Source organism: Crinia signifera, chromosome 5 (assembly GCF_055691185.1).
Source record: "Crinia signifera chromosome 5, ASM5569118v1, whole genome shotgun sequence".
Taxonomy (NCBI): Eukaryota; Metazoa; Chordata; class Amphibia; order Anura; family Myobatrachidae; genus Crinia; species Crinia signifera.
Window position 1 is genome coordinate 36,046,595 of NC_139221.1, and position 23,165 is coordinate 36,069,759.

Below are 23,165 nucleotides of genomic sequence, written 5' to 3' on the forward strand. Positions count from 1 at the left end.
TTAGCCTACTCAATAAAACTAGGCTATTTCTTAGTGGGTTAAAGGACCTGGTCCCTCTATCCACTTTGATTTAGCCCATTCATTAAAGTTAGGCTATTTCCTAGTGGGATAAAGGACCGGTCCCTCTATCCACTTTGATTTAGCCAATTCAATAAAATTAGGCTATTTCCTAGTGGTCTAAAAGACTCACTTAAAGAACCAGGTCCTTTAGGCCACTTGATTATAGCCCATTTTATATAAGTAGGCTAAATCCAAGTGGGCAAAGGGACCTGATATTTTATGAGCATCTGGTGTAAAGGACCAGGTCCTTTAGGCCACTTGATTCCAGCCCATTTTATATAAGTAGGCTAAATCCAAGTGGGCAGAGGGACCTGATATTTTATGAGCATCTGGTGTAAAGGACCAGGTCCTTTAGGCCACTTGATTCCAGCCCATTTTATAAAAGTAGGCTAAATCCAAGTGGGCAGAGGGACCTGATATTTTATGAGCATCTGGTGTAAAGGACCAGGTCCTTTAGGCCACTTGATTCCAGCCCATTGTATATAAGTAGGCTAAATCCAAGTGGGCAGAGGGACCTGATATTTTATGAGCATCTGGTCTAAAGGACCAGGTCCTTTAGGCCACTTGATTATATCCCATTGTATATAAGTAGGCTAAATCCAAGTGGGCAAAGGGACCTGATATTTTATGATCATCTGGTGTAAAGGACCAGGTCCTTTAGGCCACTTGATTATAGCCCATTTTATATAAGTAGGCTAAATCCAAGTGGGCAAAGGGACCTGATATTTTATGAGCATCTGGTGTAAAGGACCAGGTCCTTTAGGCCACTTGATTATATCCCATTGAATATAAGTAGGCTAAATCCAAGTGGGCAGAGGGACCTGATATTTTATGAGCATCTGGTGTAAAGGACCAGGTCCTTTAGGCCACTTGATTCCAGCCCATTTTATAAAAGTAGGCTAAATCCAAGTGGGCAGAGGGACCTGATATTTTATGAGCATCTGGTGTAAAGGACCAGGTCCTTTAGGCCACTTGATTCCAGCCCATTGTATATAAGTAGGCTAAATCCAAGTGGGCAGAGGGACCTGATATTTTATGAGCATCTGGTCTAAAGGACCAGGTCCTTTAGGCCACTTGATTATATCCCATTGTATATAAGTAGGCTAAATCCAAGTGGGCAAAGGGACCTGATATTTTATGATCATCTGGAGTAAAGGACCAGGTCCTTTAGGCCACTTGATTATAGCCCATTTTATATAAGTAGGCTAAATCCAAGTGGGCAAAGGGACCTGATATTTTATGAGCATCTGGTGTAAAGGACCAGGTCCTTTAGGCCACTTGATTATATCCCATTGTATATAAGTAGGCTAAATCCAAGTGGGCAGAGGGACCTGATATTTTATGAGCATCTGGTCTAAAGGACCAGGTCCTTTAGGCCACTTGATTCCAGCCCATTTTATAAAAGTAGGCTAAATCCAAGTGGGCAGAGGGACCTGATATTTTATGAGCATCTGGTGTAAAGGACCAGGTCCTTTAGGCCACTTGATTCCAGCCCATTGTATAAAAGTAGGCTAAATCCAAGTGGGCAGAGGGACCTGATATTTTATGAGCATCTGGTGTAAAGGACCAGGTCCTTTAGGCCACTTGATTCCAGCCCATTTTATATAAGTAGGCTAAATCCAAGTGGGCAGAGGGACCTGATATTTTATGAGCATCTGGTGTAAAGGACCAGGTCCTGTAGGCCACTTGATTCGAGCCCATTTTATGTAAGTAGGCTAAATCCAAAAGTACATCACATTTTACAAGACACTTGCGTAAAGAACCAGGTCCTTTAGACCACAAGTTTGTAGCCCATTTAGACATAGCTAGGCTAAATCCTAGTGGGCAAAGGGAGGGTGTGTTGTGTGCCCAGGCACGCCATAAATGTCCGACACATCCCCACAAAAACCGTGTTTTCTTTTCTAATGTGAATACATTAGACTTGCAGAAGAGAAGTGCGGGGTGAAGCTATCAGCCACACTCCTCTAGGTGGAGAGCTTGTGGGCGTAGTTGGATTTCTCGGGCCAGTGGTGTCAGGGGGTGGGAGGAAGGATAGTTACCACTGGGTGCCACTGCCAGCAAGTGTAGATCCATGGCAGGAGCCGGTTATGGGACTAGCTTGGTTCTCACAGATGAGGAGAAGCGAATCAGCTGTACTCATGGGTAACCAGTGGGACACTGAATAGCGGGCAATTGGTATGCACTGACTGAAGCACCACAGATCAGAGAATGGAACAAGCTGTTGGTGCTACTGAAACAGATGAGGTTGCATACAACAAGTGGTGGGGGCAAGGGATGGAACATAGAGGCGAGAAGAGAGGGAGCGAAATAAAGACAGGATAGTACAAAAAACAGGAGGAGAGGATACGGAAAGGAAAACTGGCAGAAAGGACACATATATTGGCACATTTAGGTAGAAGGGGCACAGACAAAGGCTCTGAGAGCCAGAAGAGGAACAGATAGTCATAACAGGGCATAGTCAAGGCCCCTATACCCTATGTGATTTTGGCCCGATTTCACTCGAATCTTGCCCAAATTGCATGTGAATGACATCTGATCCGATGCGTGGTCCCGTGCGTTCAGGTCAGAGCTGGAGAGCATACATACATACACACACATACAGCAGATAACCCTTATGTGCAGCCGTCAGCGGCACATCGAGGGTGCTGCTCAGCATCCACAATGTATCACATCCCATGTAGGGGGAGGGGGGGCACTAAGAGCCAGGCGGGTGAATGAAATTAAGAAACCTCCGCCTGCAGCTTCCAGGGATTTATTACATCCAGTGCCATATAGTATGTGAGCTCTCCCGAGAAGCTGCCAGGGTAATCAGGTCAGACTTGGATTTTAGAGGCACAAGGAGGCAGAATGGGGGATGGATACAAAAGGAACTATGGGACACAAATTGTGTAACTGATTGGTTTAGGTGGCACAATAAATTACTTAAAAGTTGTAAATGGGTCACTTCACAGATATATATATTTCTAAATAAAAATGGTATAAATCCAAGTGTGCCTATACACAGAGGTTTGAATCAGACATCTGTCAGTTGTGGGATGGCACCTTCAGGGACGGTGCAAGGCACCGGAGCGGCCCAGGCGTGGGTGATGCATCCGCCGCCGCCACGTTGCACCACAGGGGGGTGTTATAGGACCGCGTGGGGGGGGGGGGGGGGGGGGTTGTGATGCAGTTGCCGCATTGCTCCATGGGAGGGAAGGGGCTGGCAGTTGATGCGGCGAGGGCAGCTGTGTTAATCCATGGGGGTAGCAGGGGGTGGGGGAGATTTGCACTGCTTACCTTGAGCCAGGGGGGGTCCAGCGCCCAAGTGCCGCCCTCCAGTGGGCGGTACCCCAGGCAAATGCCTAAAGTTGCCTAGTGGTGGCGCCTGGCCTGGCCAACTTGTGGGGTTACGTGATCTCCTAATTGGTCTTTTCAAGCCTCCTTTAACTGTTATTTCAAATGATGTACACAAACGAAGTCCATACAATCATTTTTATTAGTCTTTTTTTTTCAAAAAGTAGAATTCAATGAAGGTTTTCAGTGCACAATTGATGGTTAAAGATGGAGTAAGTGTTTTTTAGGGAGAGAGGCTGCACAAGGTGGAGAGGGGGAAGAGAGAGCCTGTCCGAGAGGGAGAGAGCGGCGAGCAGGGGGCGAGAAAAAGAGGATGGACAGAAGGGGCGAGAGGGTGTCGGAGGTTTGGAGAGAGAGAGCATAGGCTAGAGAAAAGAGAACTGGTAGAGAGCGAGAAAGAGCAAAAACATGGGGCAGAGGGGTGGTGATGGGGGTGAGTTGAAGAGGGCGATGGGAAGTGGTAATGTAACAAGGGGCAAGGTGAAATGGATTGAGGTGACAGTGGGCTAGAGGGCTGGGCAGTGAGATGATGTGAAAGGGCGATGTGGGAATAGAAGGCAGATCTCCTTTTACCAGCATCAATAGGTATCCCATACATTAGCGCTGTGCTCTCATGCAAGTAACCATCTGCCTGGTCCCGCTGCTCCCCATCTCCCTAACCGCTCCTGCATGTCTCCCTCCCCTTGCCCGCCATTGCCAGCTCATGTCAGGGTCAGAAGAGCTCGTCCCCGGGGACCCTAATTTTCTTTTTAAAATGAGTTCCAGGTCACAATTTAGGGTCAAATACTACATGCTATAGCAGGTAGGATGTGCAGGCTTTAAAGGGACATGCCTATGATTGTGAGAGCAGGAAGGGGTGGTGGGAAGGATGCAGAGACGGATTTAGGCTCAATGGGGCCCTAGGCAAGAAACCGGTTTGGGGGGTTTTCCAAACAATCCATAGCTCTATATTTCCATTCAAGCTCCCCTCGTTATTTTATTATTATTAATGACCCTTAAACAATATGCCACACACAAAGTAATGCCCCTTACACATTATGCCCAACACCGTAATGCCTCTTACACAACCAGTGATCGTGCTAGGTGCAAAAATGTGTGGAGCCCAGGTACCCCTCACTTTATACAGTTGGGACCCCACTTCACTGTTTATGGGTTCCATTACATAGTCTGCCTTTGATCTACCCAATCTACCGTCACTACAATGCCTCTTAGGTGGGGCAGAAGAGTAAGTGGTTTGATAGACAAAAAGGGTGTCTGGGAAAGAGCAAAAAATTGAGAGGAGCTAGAAAGAGGGAGAGGGGGATTCAAGAAAAAGAAATGCGAAAGGGGAATATCAAGATAAAGGGAGGAGTGCGAGCAGAGAGAATGTCAATGAGGGAGAGACAGAAAGGAAATACAGAGGGCCAACTGTAATAGGTTGAGAGCAGAGTTCGCAAAATTTTTGCCCTAACTGCGGACCCCTAAACTGAGTGGGTCCCCAGGGATGCCTCGCGCACTGCTGCAGCTGGTGTATAAGGAAAACTGATAAATCCCCCCCCCAGTGTCCCATGTGGGAAGAGTGCTGCAGCCGCCATCCTGTGCTCTTGTGTCCTGATCTGCAGCATGGCAGAGCCGGACACCCACGCTGCTCCCCAGGGCCTGCTGGAGCTCTCCTCCCTGGGCCAACCACTGCTGCCAGAGCTCTGCTCCCTAGGTCTCTCTGCCGGAGCACTCCTGCTCCCTGGACCACCCGCCACAGCTGTTTGAACTTTTCTCCCTGGGTCATCCGCTGCTGCAACTGGGGGCCTGCTGTCGGAGTACTGCTGCTCCCGATGCTACCTGCCACCAGTGCTCTACTGCTCCCCAGTGCTGGCAGCTGGTGCTATTACAGGTGAGCATGGGCTGCCAGCGCTGGGAAGCATGAGAGCATGCCTTTGCAGAACTGTAAAAGCCAGTGCATGGAAGGCTGATGCTGGAGCAAGACCTGCCTTCGCCTCACCCCCCTCCCCTCACCCCATCTCTTTACTCTTTTTCTATCTCTAATGTCCGGCAGTGACCACATTTGAAATGTCTGCTAAGAGGGGAGCAGGAGCGTTGCTATAGGGCAGAAGTATCAACCAATGTTAAGTGCATATCTGCACCTAACGCTGGTTAACTGGGGGGATTACGGTTTTTTATATGTATTAACAGCACGCCTAATGGGCTCTAGGGACAGCCTGAAGAGTAACGCTCGGCGCGGCTGTCCTCTGTAATCCCCCCCAGCAATTAGCGGCCGGGCGATGTATTAACAGCCGCTTCTTCAGCTTAGGGCTAGTGTTGTCCTTTCCCCACTGTGGGGACAGCACTAGCCCTGCTGCTGGCTGTGGGCTGCACTGGAGATCTTGCGATAATAACAAGATCTTGTGCATGCCCACAGAGCCGGCCAGGGGAGTTTTTTTTTTTTTTCAATGCGCTCGCGCAGTGCTGCCTGGCCGCCAATAAGGAGAGCTGAGGAGACAGGAAGTAACATCTCTCCTTATCGACAGCCGCCTGCATCATACATCAAGGTTATAAGCGTGCCCACTTCTCTTCGTTATGCAGGAGAAGCGGGACCTGTTATTTTAAACGTATATAGCCCCATTAATAAATCTGCCCCTATGTGGTGGAACATTTGTGGACATTATCTGTAATGGCGTTACTTTAGGAATTGTGTGTGTGTGTGTGGGGGGGACGGACACTACTGGAGGCATCATACAGTATGTATAAGCAGGAGTACTGGGGCATTACGGTGTGTGGCATAAATTGTGGGCATTACGGTGTGTGGCATGTTGTGTTATGGGCCTAATGGTGTGGTATGTTGTATAATGGGCATGACTGTGCGTGGCATAATGCCTAACAGGCATTATGGTGTGCGTAACCCTGGCTCAGTGTGTCCAAGTGGTTCTAGCTGGTGTAGTGTGTTTAAGTGGCACTACTGTGTGGTGTAATGTGAATTTGTACTATTACGCGGCCATACCCTGAATCTAAAAAAAATGTCGTGGGGTTCTTCTCCTCCTGCCCCTGCCCCCCCCCCCCTCATGACCAGCCCAGAGCTCGGAGTGGTCCTGATTCCCAAGATATGGAGGACACGCTCCAGGCTCTTGAGCCGGCCCTGGTTTCCAAAATACAGGGGACAAAATGAATAGGGGTCCCCCGTATTTTGGGGACCAGCACCAGGCTCCACTAGAAGGGGGTGTAATGCCGATGGGGTCCCATGGCCAAAACATTACCCACCCTAACTAATCAACCCAGGCCTGGGCTGAAGGATATCCCCTGCACCCCTGAGCGGTGGGTTTAGGGTTGATAGCTTGTTTAAACCGTAAAAATAGGAATTTAATACCTACCGGTAATTCCTTTTCACAAAGTCCTTATGGGATACTGGGCATCGTCTTAAGACCTTGGGTATTAGAGGGTACCCGCAAGGTCTTAAGACTTTTCCCAGTATCCCACAAGCCTGCCCCACTTGGGAGAACCACAGGTACCAGCATGTGGTGCATGCTAGATACATGTGGGCCCCATAGCAAAAGTTTTTAAGGATCCCTATTTATCTAATGCTGAAAAATGTATACAGCACATGATACTTTGACAGGCAAAGTAGGCCCCATAGCAGCTGCACCCCCTGCACCTATGGTAGTTACGCCCTTGCTGGTACCTATAGCCCCCCTGTAAAGGAAATATAAAAAAAACACAGGTTTTTAAATATTTTATTAAACTTCATCTGGTCTTCACCCAGGGGGGCTCCTGCCCCCCCAGGGCTTTTGCGGAGTCTTCACCTGGGGCAGCTCTTTTGCATGGCCTCCACCACCTCTCAGGGATTGTTCTTCTGGAGCTCTTCTCTGCTCCCCCTCCGCCATCGGACTGGCTGCCCCGTCTTGAACTGGTTAATATAGCCAGCTCCAGGGGTTGGGGCAATGACAAGCCATGATTGTCTGGCCGTGGCCATTTTAAATTTTTATTTCCTCCGCACCGCTGGATGAGGGGGACCAAGACCACCGCTGAGACAAGGCCACCACAAGGGTCAGTTTATTTAGGGTGAGGAGGGGTGAGGAAGTGCCACGAGTGGGTTGGGATCGTTTGGTCGAATGCATTATGGTCGAATGTCATTACATCGAATCCATTAGGTCAAATTGCTAAAAGGTCGACATGATTCTAGGTCGACATGGGAAAAGGTCGAAATGATTCTAGGTCGAAAGGTCATTAGTTCGACAGGTCATTAGGTCGACAAGGTCATTAGGTCGACAAGGTCATTAGGTCGACAAGGTCATTAGGTCGACATTCACAAAGTCGACATGGGGTTTTTCACTGTTTTTTTACCTGAATGTCAACACAGTCGACATGGACACAGTTTAAAGTGCACTGCATCCGCTCGCTATGCGTCGGGCACGGTGCCTCGCTACGCTCGGCACACTATTTTATTCTCCCACCACGCCCTAGTGGATGGTAGGGCATGAAATACCGCCTGTCAGCACATGTCGGCTCAAAAAACAGTGAAAAACCCCATGTCGACTTTGTGAATGTCGACCTAGACAATGTCGAACTAATGACCTTGTCGACCTAATGACCTGTCGAACTAATGACCTTTCGACCTAGAATCATTTCGACCTTTTCCCATGTCGACCTAGAATCATGTCGACCTTTTAGCAATTCGACCTAATGGATTCGATGTAATGACATTCGACCATAATGCATTCGACCAAATGACCGCATCCCCCACGAGTGGGGGAGGGTCCGGGTGCTGCAAGTGGGGGCGGAATTGCCGTGAGTGGGGAAGGGGTCCGGGTGCTGCATCTGGGCATCTCAGGGTGAGGAGGGAGCTGGGCATCTTGGAAGAGGTGCACAGGGCATCTTAGAGGTAGAGGGGTGCTTCTAGCGGTTAGCGCTAGCGGGCAGGGGATCCCTGTTGCGTATGAGAAGTCACCACGGAGTCCCTGCGGCAGATGGGAACTAGTAGTTCCCATCCGCCGCAGGGACCCCACCGCTGATCTCACATAAGCTGCAGGGACCCCCTGCCTGCTGGTGGGTGGCATGCAGCGGGGTCTGGCAGCACAGGGTCGGGTAGCGCTGGCGGGCAGGGGGTCCCTGCAGCGTATGTGAAGTCAGCGGCAGGGTCTCTGCGGCATATGGGAACTAGTAGTTCCCATCCACTGCAGGAACACTGCTGATAATCTCACATACGCTGCAGGGACTCCCTGTCCACCAGCGCTGCCCCGCCTAACCCTGCGCTGCCAGACCCCGCTGCATGCCACCCACCAGCCTCCTGGGACATGCTGCAGAGTCCAGACAGGAAGTTACCGCTGGTCAGAGCTTCCTGCTGCAGGCAGACAGTGAGAGGTGGGCGGCCAGGTACCTGAGACATTATAGGAATGAGGTGGCTGTGTGACCGGCCGGGCTGACCCCTTCAGTGATCGCTCAGAAGCCACCACACAGCAGAGATGTACAAGGCGTTCTGAGTGATCACTTTAAATTTACAGGCAGGGCTGTTATTCATCGGGGTCCCGCGGGGCTGCGCATCCATATCGCTGTGTGGGTTACACACACAGCGATATTCAGCCACTTTCTAAGCGGTTTAGTAAAATTATGTAAAATCGCTCAGAAAGTGGCTAATTATCGGTCCGTGTGTAGGGCCCATTAGTTCAGTTGGCAGAGGCAGCAGTGCCCCACTCACAGCCAGCAGTGAGAGAGGAATAAGAGGGAGAGGCAGCAGTGCCCCACTCACAGCCAGCAGAGGGAGAGGAATAAGAGGGAGAGGCAGCAGTGCCCCACTCACAGCCAGCAGTGGGAGAGGAATAAGAGGGAGAGGCAGCAGTGTTTTATGAGTGTCAGAGAGGGAGGAAAGGGAAAGAGCGGGAAGGAGAAAAAGGAGAAAGACTAGGGGCAGAGAGAGAAATAAAGAGGAGATGAGAGATATTGCTGACAGAAAGAGAGGCGCAGGGGAGAGAGGAGAGGCAGTAGGGGAGCGACAAGCGAGAGCACATAAGAGAAGGGGGGGGAGAGAGAAAAGGGGTTGAGGAGTCAGCAAAAAAAAGGAAGGGAGAGTTGACAGAGGCGGGTGAGAGAGAGGGGATAGGAGGCAGTGTTGGGGAGGAGGGGAGGCAAGAAGGGTGGTGAGGGAGAGTAGGTGTTTGTGTTTCGAGGGGAGCCCCCCCAGTACAAACAGTAGTGTAGTAGGTCTCTGCCCAGGCACCGGTGGCGCAGGTCTCATGTGCCATCATCCTCACTGGTAGTGCAGGGTCTCTTGTACAGCCACTGAAGGGAGGGGGCAGGTAATTAAGGGGGGGTTGGGCAGTCGGTTGGCAGAGCAGCCATGCCCGATCGGCAATATTAATATAAAAAAACACCTGGAGAATAAAAAGGGTGCAGGGGATTGCCTTCCAGGGCCATGGGGCCCCCCAAGCGGCCGTGACCCATAGCGGTGCTATCCCCCTGTACCCTCTGTAGTTACGCCACTGCTCAAAAGCGTTATGTGATGGGACCCAAAAACTGTGGAGTAGGACCTCAACTTAACAAAGAGGGGTCCCGGGGACACACACTTTATTTTTCACTGAGTGCGATTACTGTGACTAGGAGGGAGGGGGGGGACACACTGCTGCCGAGTAGGAGACCAGAGGTGGGGCACAGTTAGGAGAAGGGGGGGACAATGCAACTGGGTGTGAAGCCAGTGGGAAGGGGAATGAAACACTGTGGTCGGTTGTGATAGGGTGCAGTCTCTTGGGTGGGGTGGGGTGGGGGTGGGGGGGGGGGTCAGAAGAAAGAGTAAGTGGAGTGATGTCAAAGAGGGTGTTGGGGAAACACAGCAAAAGAGGAGCAAGAAAGGGCAAGGGGTGCGAGAAAGGGAGAGGGCTTCTTGGAAAAAGTGGTGTGAGGGGTAGGGTGTCAGAGAAAGGAAGAAGAGCAAAAGCAGGAGTAAGAACGTCAGGGGGGGAGAGAGAGAGAAAGATGGGAGCAAGAGTGAGCATGTCAGGGAGAGAATGGGGAGAGAAGGTGCCTGGGAAAGAAAACGAGAGTGTCAAAGATGAAGTAAGAGATGGTGTCAGGAAGAGAACGAAAGAGACAGCGCCAGGGAGAGAGAGAAAGCGTGGTGAAAGATGGGGAGGAAAGAGACAGACTGTGGCAGAGTGAGGGTTGAGAAAGAGGGGGCAGGGGGGAAGAGAGCAGAGGAGAGAAAAAAAAGTCAGCAGCAGGGAAGAGAGAGGGTGAGAAAAAGGGGAAAGAGGGAAAAAGAAGGGTGAAGAAGGCAAGAGGGGGCAACACAAAAGGGGGAGAGGAGGCAGGTCTCATTCTCACCAGCATTGGTGGGGTTCCCTTTCACCAGCGCTGTCCCCTGGGCTCTCCTGCTTTGCAGCTGGGCAGAACACAGTGCATCCCCGAGGACCCCCGCACAGCTGGCCCCTGGCTCTCCTGCTGTGCTATAGAACAGCGCATCCCGGGGACCCACCAATTTTGTAAAAGTAAGTCCCAGCACTCTTTTGGTGTGAAGGCTGCTGGCACCGGGTGTGAAATGGAAGGAGGAAGGTTGCTGGTGCTGGGTGTGAAATATGGGGAGGACGCTGTGTGTGCAGGCTGCTAGCACCAGGTACAGATGGGTCAGGTCCCATCCTGGCTGGCGGGTCGCCAGAATGTCCGCGCTGGCGACCCGCCAGCAGCCGCGCCAGCGAATACACTGAGACGCGCGTGCGTCTCACGCGCATCTCAGTCTCCGTCGCCAGCGCGATGGAAACCCTGTCCGTCTCTGCCTCAGGGAGACGGACAGGGTTAGGGGGGGATGTGGGCAGGCGGCGGGGACCCCGGGTTACCGCCGGCAAGCCGGCGGGGACCCGGGGAAACGGATGGAAGCGCCGTCGGAAGGGGACGCTCGCGCCTCTCGTGCGCGCGCGTCCCCTTCTCACCATCGCCATGGCACTGGCGGGGGATGGCTGCTGGCTACGCCAGCGCCATCCCCTGCCAAGATGGGACCTGATCCATCTGTAGGAGATGAATGGAGGGGCAGGGTGCAGGCGCCGGGTGTTGGATGGAGGAGGAGGGAAGGGTGCAGCTGTTGGGTGTCCAGGGAGTGAGAAGCGGATGGGGGTGTGCCGCCGGGTGAGAACGGGGAGTGCCACACAGGTTAAGAACCAGGCGGGTTTGGGAGAAGCTTGCCACCGGATGAGAAACAGGAAGTGGTGGGGGGTGCCCACCGGTTGAGAAGCTGGGGGGTGCCCGCCAGACAGGTGAGAAGTGGGGGTTGGTGGGAAGCAGGGAGTGCAAGGGGGGTATGCCAAGTAGGTGAGAAGCAAGGGGTGGTGTCCGGGTAAGCAGGCAGGGGGTTTGAGATGCCCGCTGGGCGGGTGCGGGAAGGGTAATAACAGGGGACAGGGGGTTTCACCGTGCAGGTGAGAGGCAAGGGGGGTGCCTGGGTAAGTACGGTAGAAGCAGATGGGGGATGATGCTGGAGGGGAGATAAGCAGGGGGTTTGGGGTGTCTAGGTAAGAAGGGGGGGGCGTCAGATGGGTGAGAATTGCGGGGGGTGGCCGGGTCAGGAGATGCTGTCGGGTGAGAAGCGGGGAGGGGGTATGCCAGGTAAGAAGCGGGGAGGGGGTGCCCGTCGGGCCAGAAGAAAGGGGTGCCATAGGATAAGAATGGGGGGCGTGGGGGGTGCTGCCTGGTGAGAAGCTGGTGGGGTGCCAACCGTACAGAAGAGAGGAAAGGGGGGGGGGGGGAGCCCCTGGCCAGGCGGGTGGGAAGCGGGTGGTGGCGAAGGGTAAGAACGGGAGAGGAGGGTGCCGACGGCCTAGAAGGTGCCTGTCGAGAGGGGGGGAATTGTGCCGCCGTGATAAGGAATGGGGGTGGGTGGTAAGAACAGAGGTCAGGGGGGAGTGCCCACCGGGCGGGTGAGAAGCATGGAGGAGGGGGCACCTGGGTAAGTAAGGTAGAACCAGTGAGGGGCTGCCCCCGGATGGGCGAGAAGCAGGGGGTTTGGGGTGCCTGGGTAAGTAGGGGGAGTGTGCCGCCAGGCAAGTGTGGGGGGTGCCGCCGGGCAGGAGGTGCCATCAGGCGGGGAGGGGGCACGCCAGGTAAAGTGGGGGGTGGTCTGTCGAGCGGGAAGAAGGGGTCGCCACAGGGTAAGAAGGGGTGTGTGTGTGTGCTGCCGTGTGAGATGCTGGTGGGGATGCCGTCAGGAAGCAGAGGATTTTGGGTGCCTGGGTAAGTAAAGGGGGAAGGGGTGCCGCAAGATGGGCGAGAAGCTGGTGGTGTGCCAGCCAGACAGGACAGAGGTAAGGGGGGGGGGGGGCATGCCCCGGTCGAGTAAGAAGCAGGGAGGATGACCAGGTAAGTGGGGGGGGCTCAGGGGGTGAGAAGCCCGTGGGACTAGCCCAGCCAGGGGTGTTTTGAGAAGTGTGGGGGCATTTTGAGCAGTAGGTGTAGTATGCGCAAGGGGGGCAGTATGGGGGTATTTTGTGCAGTAGAGGGCAGTATGCGCAAGGGGGACGGTGCGGGGGCAGTATGCGCGGGGGCGGACAGTGCGGGGGCAGTATGCGCGGGGGCGGACAGTGCGGGGGCAGTATGCGCGGGGGCGGACAGTGCGGGGGCAGTATGCGCGGGGGCGGACAGTGCGGGGGCAGTATGCGCGGGGGCGGACAGTGCGGGGGCAGTATGCGCGGGGGCGGACAGTGCGGGGGCAGTATGCGCGGGGGCGGACAGTGCGGGGGCAGTATGCGCGGGGGCGGACAGTGCGGGGGCAGTATGCGCGGGGGCGGACAGTGCGGGGGCAGTATGCGCGGGGGCGGACAGTGCGGGGGCAGTATGCGCGGGGGCCGACAGTGCGGGGGCAGTATGCGCGGGGCGGACAGTGCGGGGGCAGTATGCGCGGGGGCGGACAGTGCGGGGGCGGACAGTGCGGGGGCAGTATGCGCGGGGGCGGACAGTGCGGGGGCAGTATGCGCGGGGGCGGACAGTGCGGGGGCAGTATGCGCGGGGGCGGACAGTGCGGGGGCAGTATGCGCGGGGGCAGTATGCGCAGGGGCGGACAGTGCGGGGGCAGTATGCGCAGGGGCGGACAGTGCGGGGGCAGTATGCGCAGGGGCGGACAGTGCGGGGGCAGTATGCGCAGGGGCGGACAGTGCGGGGGCAGTATGCGCAGGGGCGGACAGTGCGGGGGCAGTATGCGCAGGGGCGGACAGTGCGGGGGCAGTATGCGCAGGGGCGGACAGTGCGGGGGCAGTATGCGCAGGGGCGGACAGTGCGGGGGCAGTATGCGCGCGGACAGTGCGCGCAGGGGCGGACAGTGCGGGGGCAGTATGCGCAGGGGCGGACAGTGCGGGGGCAGTATGCGCAGGGGCGGGCAGTATGCGCAGGGGCGGACAGTGCGGGGGCAGTATGCGCAGGGGCGGACAGTGCGGGGGCAGTATGCGCAGGGGCGGACAGTGCGGGGGCAGTATGCGCAGGGGCGGACAGTGCGGGGGCAGTATGCGCAGGGGCGGACAGTGCGGGGGCAGTATGCGCAGGGGCGGACAGTGCGGGGGCAGTATGCGCAGGGGCGGACAGTGCGGGGGCAGTATGCGCGCGGACAGTGCGCGCAGGGGCGGACAGTGCGGGGGCAGTATGCGCAGGGGCGGACAGTGCGGGGGCAGTATGCGCAGGGGCGGGCAGTATGCGCAGGGGCGGACAGTGCGGGGGCAGTGTGCGCAGGGGCGGACAGTGCGGGGGCAGTGTGCGCAGGGGCGGACAGTGCGGGGGCAGTGTGCGCAGGGGCGGACAGTGCGGGGGCAGTGTGCGCAGGGGCGGACAGTGCGGGGGCAGTGTGCGCAGGGGCGGACAGTGCGGGGGCAGTGTGCGCAGGGGCGGACAGTGCGGGGGCAGTGTGCGCAGGGGCGGACAGTGCGGGGGCAGTGTGCGCAGGGGCGGACAGTGCGGGGGCAGTGTGCGCAGGGGCGGACAGTGCGGGGGCAGTGTGCGCAGGGGCGGACAGTGCGGGGGCAGTGTGCGCAGGGGCGGACAGTGCGGGGGCAGTGTGCGCAGGGGCGGACAGTGCGGGGGCAGTGTGCGCAGGGGCGGACAGTGCGGGGGCAGTGTGCGCAGGGGCGGACAGTGCGGGGGCAGTGTGCGCAGGGGCGGACAGTGCGGGGGCAGTGTGCGCAGGGGCGGACAGTGCGGGGGCAGTATGCGCGCGGACAGTGCGCGCAGGGGCGGACAGTGCGGGGGCAGTATGCGCAGGGGCGGACAGTGCGGGGGCAGTATGCGCAGGGGCGGGCAGTATGCGCAGGGGCGGACAGTGCGGGGGCAGTGTGCGCAGGGGCGGACAGTGCGGGGGCAGTGTGCGCAGGGGCGGACAGTGCGGGGGCAGTGTGCGCAGGGGCGGACAGTGCGGGGGCAGTGTGCGCAGGGGCGGACAGTGCGGGGGCAGTGTGCGCAGGGGCGGACAGTGCGGGGGCAGTGTGCGCAGGGGCGGACAGTGCGGGGGCAGTGTGCGCGGGGGCGGACAGTGCGGGGGCAGTGTGCGCGGGGGCGGACAGTGCGGGGGCAGTGTGCGCGGGGGCGGACAGTGCGGGGGCAGTGTGCGCGGGGGCGGACAGTGCGGGGGCAGTGTGCGCGGGGGCGGACAGTGCGGGGGCAGTGTGCGCGGGGGCGGACAGTGCGGGGGCAGTGTGCGCGGGGGCGGACAGTGCGGGGGCAGTGTGCGCGGGGGCGGACAGTGCGGGGGCAGTGTGCGCGGGGGCGGACAGTGCGGGGGCAGTGTGCGCGGGGGCGGACAGTGCGGGGGCAGTGTGCGCGGGGGCGGACAGTGCGGGGGCAGTGTGCGCGGGGGCGGACAGTGCGGGGGCAGTGTGCGCGGGGGCGGACAGTGCGGGGGCAGTGTGCGCGGGGGCGGACAGTGCGGGGGCAGTGTGCGCGGGGGCGGACAGTGCGGGGGCAGTGTGCGCGGGGGCGGACAGTGCGGGGGCAGTGTGCGCGGGGGCGGACAGTGCGGGGGCAGTGTGCGCAGGGGCGGACAGTGCGGGGGCAGTGTGCGCAGGGGCGGACAGTGCGGGGGCAGTGTGCGCAGGGGCGGACAGTGCGGGGGCAGTGTGCGCAGGGGCGGACAGTGCGGGGGCAGTGTGCGCAGGGGCGGACAGTGCGGGGGCAGTGTGCGCAGGGGCGGACAGTGCGGGGGCAGTGTGCGCAGGGGCGGACAGTGCGGGGGCAGTGTGCGCAGGGGCGGACAGTGCGGGGGCAGTGTGCGCAGGGGCGGACAGCGCGGGGGCAGTGTGCGCAGGGGCGGACAGCGCGGGGGCAGTGTGCGCAGGGGCGGACAGCGCGGGGGCAGTGTGCGCAGGGGCGGACAGCGCGGGGGCAGTGTGCGCAGGGGCGGACAGCGCGGGGGCAGTATGCGCAGGGGGGGGACAGCGCGGGGGCAGTATGCGCAGGGGGGGGACAGCGTGGGGGCAGTATATGCAGGGTGGGCAGTGTGGGGGCAGTATATGCAGGGTGGGCAGTGTGGGGGCAGTATATGCAGGGTGGGCAGTGTGGGGGCAGTATATGCAAGGTGGGCAGTGTGGGGGCAGTATATGCAGGGTGGGCAGTGTAGGGGCAGTATATGCAGGGTGGGCAGTGTGGGGGCAGTATATGCAGGGTGGGCAGTGTGGGGGCAGTATATGCAGGGGGGGCAGTATGTGCAGGGTGGGCAGTGTGGGGTATTATGTGATGGGTGGGCAGTGTGGGGTATTATGTGATGGGTGGGCAGTGTGGGGTATTATGTGCAGGGTGGGCAGTGTGGGGGCAAGATGTGCAGGGGGGACAGTGTGGGGGCAGTATGTACAGGGGGGGACAGTGTGGGGGCAGTATGTGCAGGGGGGACAGTGTGGGGGCAGAATGTGCGGGTGGTGGTGCAGGGTAAGAACGGGAGCGGAGGGTGCTGCCGGGCGAGAAGGTGCCCGTCGAAGGAGGGGTGGGGGGTGTTTTGTTCCGCCGGGTAAGGTGGGTGGTAAGAGCAGGTGACGTAGAGGGTGCCCACCGGGCAGGTGAGAGGAGAGGGGGTGCCGCTGGGTGTACCTGATACTTGGGATGTCTCACACCCAGTCCGCAGCACATGCTGATCCTGCCTGCAGTAGGAAAGGAAGGAGGAAATGGGTAGAGACTAGTTCCCATGCAGTATAGCTTACAGGAAGTGACGTTCAGTGAGGGCGGAAGTTGTTAGATGCCCTCACAACGTTTTTAAATTTATGTGTAATTCATGTAGGTGTCGTTTATTTTGTTTTATTTTTGCAGCATTGTACCCTCGCGGGCTCGCTACGCTCGCACGCTTCGGGCACGGTGGCTCGCTTCGCTCGCCACAGATTTATATTCCCCCTCCAGGTATACGTGGACCCAGGGCATGATGGGAAAATTACCTAAACTGCATGGGATCTAGACACTACCGGAGGAAATGGAACTCAGTGTATTGACTCCTCCCACTGATCACTGCGGGTCACGTGGGTGTGATGTCATCACAGGTCCTTTAGCCCACTATAATTTAGCATCTACCGTAGCAGCAGGGACCCGGGAGGAAGGAGAACTGTGAGGAGGAAGAGGAGTTTGTTGGGGGCGGAGCTACTGCAGACAACGGTGATTGGAGAAAAGGAAACTTGATCCAGTGGTGAGGGGGAACCTGTCAATGGAATGCTGTCCCTGCACCCTGCCTCCCAGCCCAGCCCGCCCCTGCATGCTGCATTGTGCAGCATGGTTCTCATTACTAGATAAGAGAAATAGACTTGCCTGAATGGTCTATTTCTACTTGCAATACTGACGCCGCGGGACTGCACATCACATCAGCATCGGATGTGGCTGAACATGGTGCCGTTTTGACTAACTTGCTATCGATTTTGACTATACAGTCAAAGTTGCACCGTGTGTACCTTTAGAACAGTATTTATACGAGAGTGAGGCAATATTATTATTACCAGGAATCCAGTGTGTATTAGTGGCATAGAGAGCCACGCTGGGCCCAGTAAAGTAAGGGCCCCCCAAAAAATAGGTGTGACTAAGCATGTTGATATTAAATAATCCCCAAAAAGTGAAAACATTATCACTGGGAAGATGGCACCAGACACAGTTATACTCCGGTGGAGGACAGGGAGGGGGGCAGCAGCCCAGGCCCGAGTAATTAGTACCAGCCCACCCTCGGCACCACTGTGTATTGCCTTCACAAAACCTGCAAATTGATCCTGTGCTTACAGACTTGTTCTCCCCCTTCAGTGGTCAGTACATGTCAAAAATACTATATTTTGTGATGATCAAACACGTTCAGATGGCCACGGAATAAATGTAAAAATTGAGTTTTCCGGTGTATAAATGTAATACAATCAAATATGAGCCTGGTTTCTAGTTGCACATCCGCATAGAAGTGCAGCAAAATGGGGTACACAAACTAATCATGCAGTCACTCATCTGTAGCAACACTCTGTGTGCAGGGAGCCTTCAGAAAGAACAGCCAATCACAAGCGGCCAGCTACGCACTATAAAGTCACACACTGTACTGAGCATGCGCAGACAGAATTCACGCCACATGCTCCACCCACTGGCGTAGTATCTGCACCAGCCAGACTGCGTGCATTAGTAATGGTAGTGACTGCAGCTACTGGCCCTCACATTGAATCAGTTAGTTAATGCTGGATACAGACGTATGATATGCTGCTCCAATCTCCATTCAAATGGATACTTTGTTTATTCATTGTTACAAAATGTGTAAACACTGTATCAAATAAAGAAGTTCCAATAGCTTCACTTCATTGTAGGTAAAGCAGAGAAATCTGCGAAATGCGTTTCAGTGAAGCAAAGCTATTGGACTACATTATAAGCCTTTTTTTGTCATTGTGATCTTATCATCCCCTTTTGTGTTAATTAATAGCAATTCATGGAGGAATTTTGGGGGTTATTCAGACCGCCGCTCTGCTCATCGTGTCCCTCCCCACGATTGGTAAAAATGATCCCCTATTGGTACTGTACGTAAACTGAGATTGCCTCTGAGAGGATGATACGTGAGCCACTCCCCCCTGTTCCCTCCCACATACTGTACACTCCCAGCCTGGCAAACACTCTGCGAATAAGTTCTCACTGCAACCGTTGTCATAAGATCGTCGCAGCACAGTGTGCCTTATGCCTAATTCAGACCTGATCGCAGGGGACATTTTGTTAGACAAAATCATGGGGGTCCAGAGCTGAGCAGGGCCACCTTCCCTGTCAGTTATATGTGTTATACAAAAGGGTATAGCTACCGTAGATGCCAGATTGCAGCTGCTATGGGGCCCAGAGCTGAGAGGGGCCACCTTCCCTGTCACAGTTACATGTGTTATATACAGGGATGTAGGGGATGCAGTTACCATCCCGGCGTTCAGAATCCCGACGCCGGAATCCCGACCGCCGAAATGACGACACTTTCTCCCTCCGTGGTGTCCACGACACCCCTGGAGGGAGAATAAATTAGTGTGCCGAGCGCAGCGAGGCACCGGGCTCGCTGCGTGGCGAGCGCAGCGAGCCCGCAAGGGGGGGCGATCCACGTCCCCCCCTTGTCGGCATTTCGGCTGTCGGGATTCCAGCGTCGGGATTCTGAATGCCGGGATCCCGACCGCCGGGATTCAATACTGAATCCGGATGTAGCTACCTTAGGTGCAGGGGGTGCAGCTGCTATGGGGCCCAGAGCCAAGAGCTGGGAGGGGCCACCTTCCCTGTCACAGTTACATGTGTTATATACAGGGTGTAGCTACCATAGGTGCAGGGAGTGCAGCTGCAATGGGGCCCAGAGCTGAGAGGTGCCACCTTCCCTGTCACAGTTACATGTGTTATATACAGGGATGTAGCTACCATAGGTGCAGGGGATGCAGCTGCTATGGGCCCAGAGCTGAGAGGGGCCACCTTCCCTGTCACAGTTACAGTTACATGTGTTATATACAGGGGTGTAGCTGCCACAGGTGCAGGGAGTGTGGTAGCATCAGGTATGTCCTTGGACTTTGTCACTGTAATTTAGGATCCATTAAAATGTTACATACTGTACTATGAGCATTATATGAGTAATATATAACATTAACAACCACTGCGGAGAGGGGTCTGTAGAAGCATTGGGGCACACAAAGTTCTGCCTATGCCCCTGATTTCTGTTGATTCTGCATCACCTTACATCATTACTAACAAGTGACATGTAGCTACTGGCTGAATGGCTATGGATATATACCAGGGAGGTGAATCCTAGCCCGTGGCATGTCTCCCTCAGGGATGCAGTGACAGTCACTTGTCTGAGTGCCTGAGGCATCTAACTGTGGATACATCACTATTTATTTCTGTGCTATAGGCTGTAGAATACCTTCAGCTCCACTGGACAGAAAACATTTTCCTTAAGAATAAATGCACATCACTGTGTGAACACTAAAGCTCTATATATACAGTAAATGGTTTATAGGTTTCAGTTATACAAGTGTTTTTGTTTTTTTAAATAAACTAATATTATAGTGCCTGACAAGTACCTAACTCTAACTGTCCCCTCTGGCAGCTTACCCAGTCCCCAACCCTCCACCAAGTACCTAACTCTAACTGTCCCCTCTGGCAGCTTACCCAGTCCCCAACCCTCCACCAAGTACCTAACTCTAACTGTCCCCTCTGGCAGCTTACCCAGTCCCCAACCCTCCACCAAGTACCTAACCCTAACTGTCCCTTCCTGATAGCCTAACCCTCAACCAACTGCCTAACCCTAACTGTCCACTCTGACAGCCTAATGCTAGCCCTCAACCCAGTGCCTACCAATCCCTACTGCAGTCGAACACTATCCCTCTACCAGCTACCTAGCCCCAATTGTCCCCTCTGGCAGCCTAATACTAGCCCTCAACCCAGTGCCTACCAATCCCTACTGCAGTCGAACACTATCCCTCTACCAGCTACCTAGCCCCAATTGTCCCCTCTGGCAGCCTAATACTAGCCCTCAACCCAGTGCCTACCAATCCCTACTGCAGTCGAACACTATCCCTCTACCAGCTACCTAGCCCCAATTGTCCCCTCTGGCAGCCTAATACTAGCCCTCAACTCAGTGCCTACCGATCCCTACTGCAGTCGAACACTATCCCTCTACCAACTACCTAGCCCCAATTGTCCCCTCTGGCAGCCTAATGCTAGCCCTCAACCCAGTGCCTACCAATCCCTACTGCAGTCTAACACTATCCCTCTACCAAGTACCTAGCCCCAATTGTCCGCTCTGGCAGCCTAATGCTAGCCCTCAACTCAGTGCCTACCAATCCCTACTGCAGTCTAACACTATCCCTCTACCAAGTACCTAGCCCTTACTGTCCCATCTGGCAGCCAGGTGTGGTATGTTTCACTGACAGTCAGGATCCCGACAGTCATTATCCCGACGTCGGGATCCCGACTGGCCAGCGCAACAAAGCCCCTTGCGGGCTCGCTGCGCTCACCACGATGTGGTCACGGTGGCGAGCTACGCTCGCCACCTATTGTATTCTCCCTCTATGGGGGTCATGGACCCCCACAAGGGAAAATAGCCGACGGCTGTCGGGAACCCGGCCGTTGTTTTTTTAACAGTCGGGATCCCAACGTCGGGTTAATGAGTGTCGGGATCCCGACTGTCGGGACCCCGTCCGGCACCCCTGGCAGCCTAATTCTAACCCTCAGCCCAGTGAGAATTCTCTCAGCCAATCAGCGGCTGCCCAGATGGGGCCAGACAGTCTTTTGGCATGTTTTTAAAAAAATGTAATTGTACGGGGCCTTTAGAAAAGACTGACTTTTGTTTGTATTGTAGGTGCCAGTATCATTGATGACATCAGTACTTATTTCTGGTTCCATCACTCAGAAGGTGACACGATGACTGTACAGAACCCTATCTGGATGAACCTCTGCGCTGCCGTTTGGACTGTCGTCGCCTATGTAATAGCGGACTTGGAAGAAATGTTGCCACGGTAATAGAAACCAAAAGCGACACAAAGGGATTTTCAGCACTGACAAATGCTGCTCATATCTCCGCTGCTGAGCGTCGCTCTTTTTATGTGCTTTTTATTTCACTCTATCAAATATCATCATCACTCTTTATCTCTCTCCAGCTGTAATATTGTTCTTCTTTTGTTTGTCTTTTTACTTTATTGTACAATCTGATTGCATTTGTCTGGAAGCTTTGTATTAGTACAAAAACCTATTTCTGTCTGATTATTTGAAATAAAGATACAGTTCCGCTGCTCACTGTAATTCATTTCATGGCTCTTTTCATGCCAAATCTCCCTGTGAACTTGTGGCACTTCGTCGTTTTCTGTAGTCTCTTTTATGTTTCTTTTCCGTCTCTGTATTTCTGCTTTTTATCACTGATATTTTCTATGGCTGGTTGGGAAATTGGGCCTGATTCAGACTTGATTGCTGGAGCCCAGCGGTCAGTTAAAAAAGACGCCTGTTCGCAGCACTGAGTAATCAGAATCCGCTCTATTGACCAGGTGTACTTTCGTATGCATGGTATTTGTTTCCCGTTACAATGCAACTGCCAGGAGACAAGGTAACGTGGGGGGACATACAACATACAGTACATAGACCACCGGGAGCACAGTGTATATTACTTCCCAGATATTAGTCTTGTTCTCCGAGTAGGTCTAGACTTACTTAGCGTCAGCCACCCTCCCTCCCAACAGCCAGGTAACGCCTGCATTCTCTGGGGCCCTCCCGAAAAACACAGACGTGCCACGCCTAAACGCCCAGCGCCTGGCACTGAACTTGTGAAGGGCCAGTGAAGGCTAGCCATCGCTGGCTTTGTTCGCATCCGGAAGGGAGGTGGGCTACTTGTTTTTGTCTGTTCATGTTTAATAGCATAAGCAGTCAGACGCAGTGTTCTGTGAATGCGGCTGTCACGCCTGCCACAACCACCAATTCATTTTGGACAGCTGTTTGGCCTGTTTGTGGCAATTTTTATATGCCATTCTTATTATATCCAGGATCTAGAATTTCTAACATACATTTATTATAAACTAGTTAAAAGCCTGCCAAAAATATGGCTTCTGCAATGTACTTTCGGTACTTGTGAGTTATCCGGGCTGCCGATTTTTTCATCGCGCCCGAAATCGTGGGCATCGCGTCGGTCGTGGCCGTTATAAGGAGCCGCGACGCGATGCCCGCGATTTCCCATAGACAGTAATGTTAAAAGACACGATGGACCCGATTTCCGACCCGATTTCCCATAGACAGTAATGTTAAAAGACGCGATGGCCCCGATTTCCCATAGACAACAATGTTAAAATAAAATGACAATGTGAAATTGGCCAATATGGGCATTTCACATTGGATATGTTTTAAAAAAAAATGTTTCATGGCCCCCCACCACCGTTAACGCCACCCCGTTATTGACGCCAACCCAAAGCATGGCGAGCGCAGCGAGCCCGCGAGGGGCGGCGGTACGCGTCCTCCGACCTTTTCATACCCCTACTATCCACTAGGGCGTGGAGTGAGAATAGAATAGTGTGGCGAGCGCAGCGAGCCACCGAGCCCGAAGCGTGGCGAGCCCCGCGAGGGGACGCGGACACCTGTGAAGCCCGCAAGGGCACGCGGATACCTGTGAAGGTATCCGCGTCCCCTCGCGGGGCTCGCTGCGCTCGCCACGCTTCGGGCTCGGTGGCTCGCTGCGCTCGCCACTCTATTCTATTCTCACTCCACGCCCTAGCGGATAGTAGGGGTATGAAAAGGTCGGAGGACGCGTACCGCCACCCCTCGCGGGCTCGCTGCGCTCGCCACGCTTCGGGGGAGACGGGGGAGTACACTTATGTTGGGGGGCGTACATTCGGATAGCACTCCGAATGCACGCGATCAAAAGGGGA

At 55.1% G+C, this 23,165-nt stretch overlaps 1 protein-coding gene across 3 annotated transcripts in view; it reads left to right on the forward strand.

Moving 5' to 3' along the window:
* Nucleotides 1-21,548, forward strand: part of CPQ (carboxypeptidase Q) — a 435,363-nt gene extending 413,815 nt beyond the window's left edge. For all 3 annotated transcript variants that reach the window (XM_083187007.1, XM_083187008.1, XM_083187006.1), the window contains exon 8: nt 21,119-21,548. In XM_083187007.1, the coding sequence (XP_083043133.1) occupies nt 21,119-21,279 (161 nt within the window). In that variant the 3' untranslated portion in view covers nt 21,280-21,548. The remainder of the gene's footprint in view (nt 1-21,118) is intronic.
* The last annotated feature ends 1,617 nt before the right edge of the window (nt 21,549-23,165 follow it).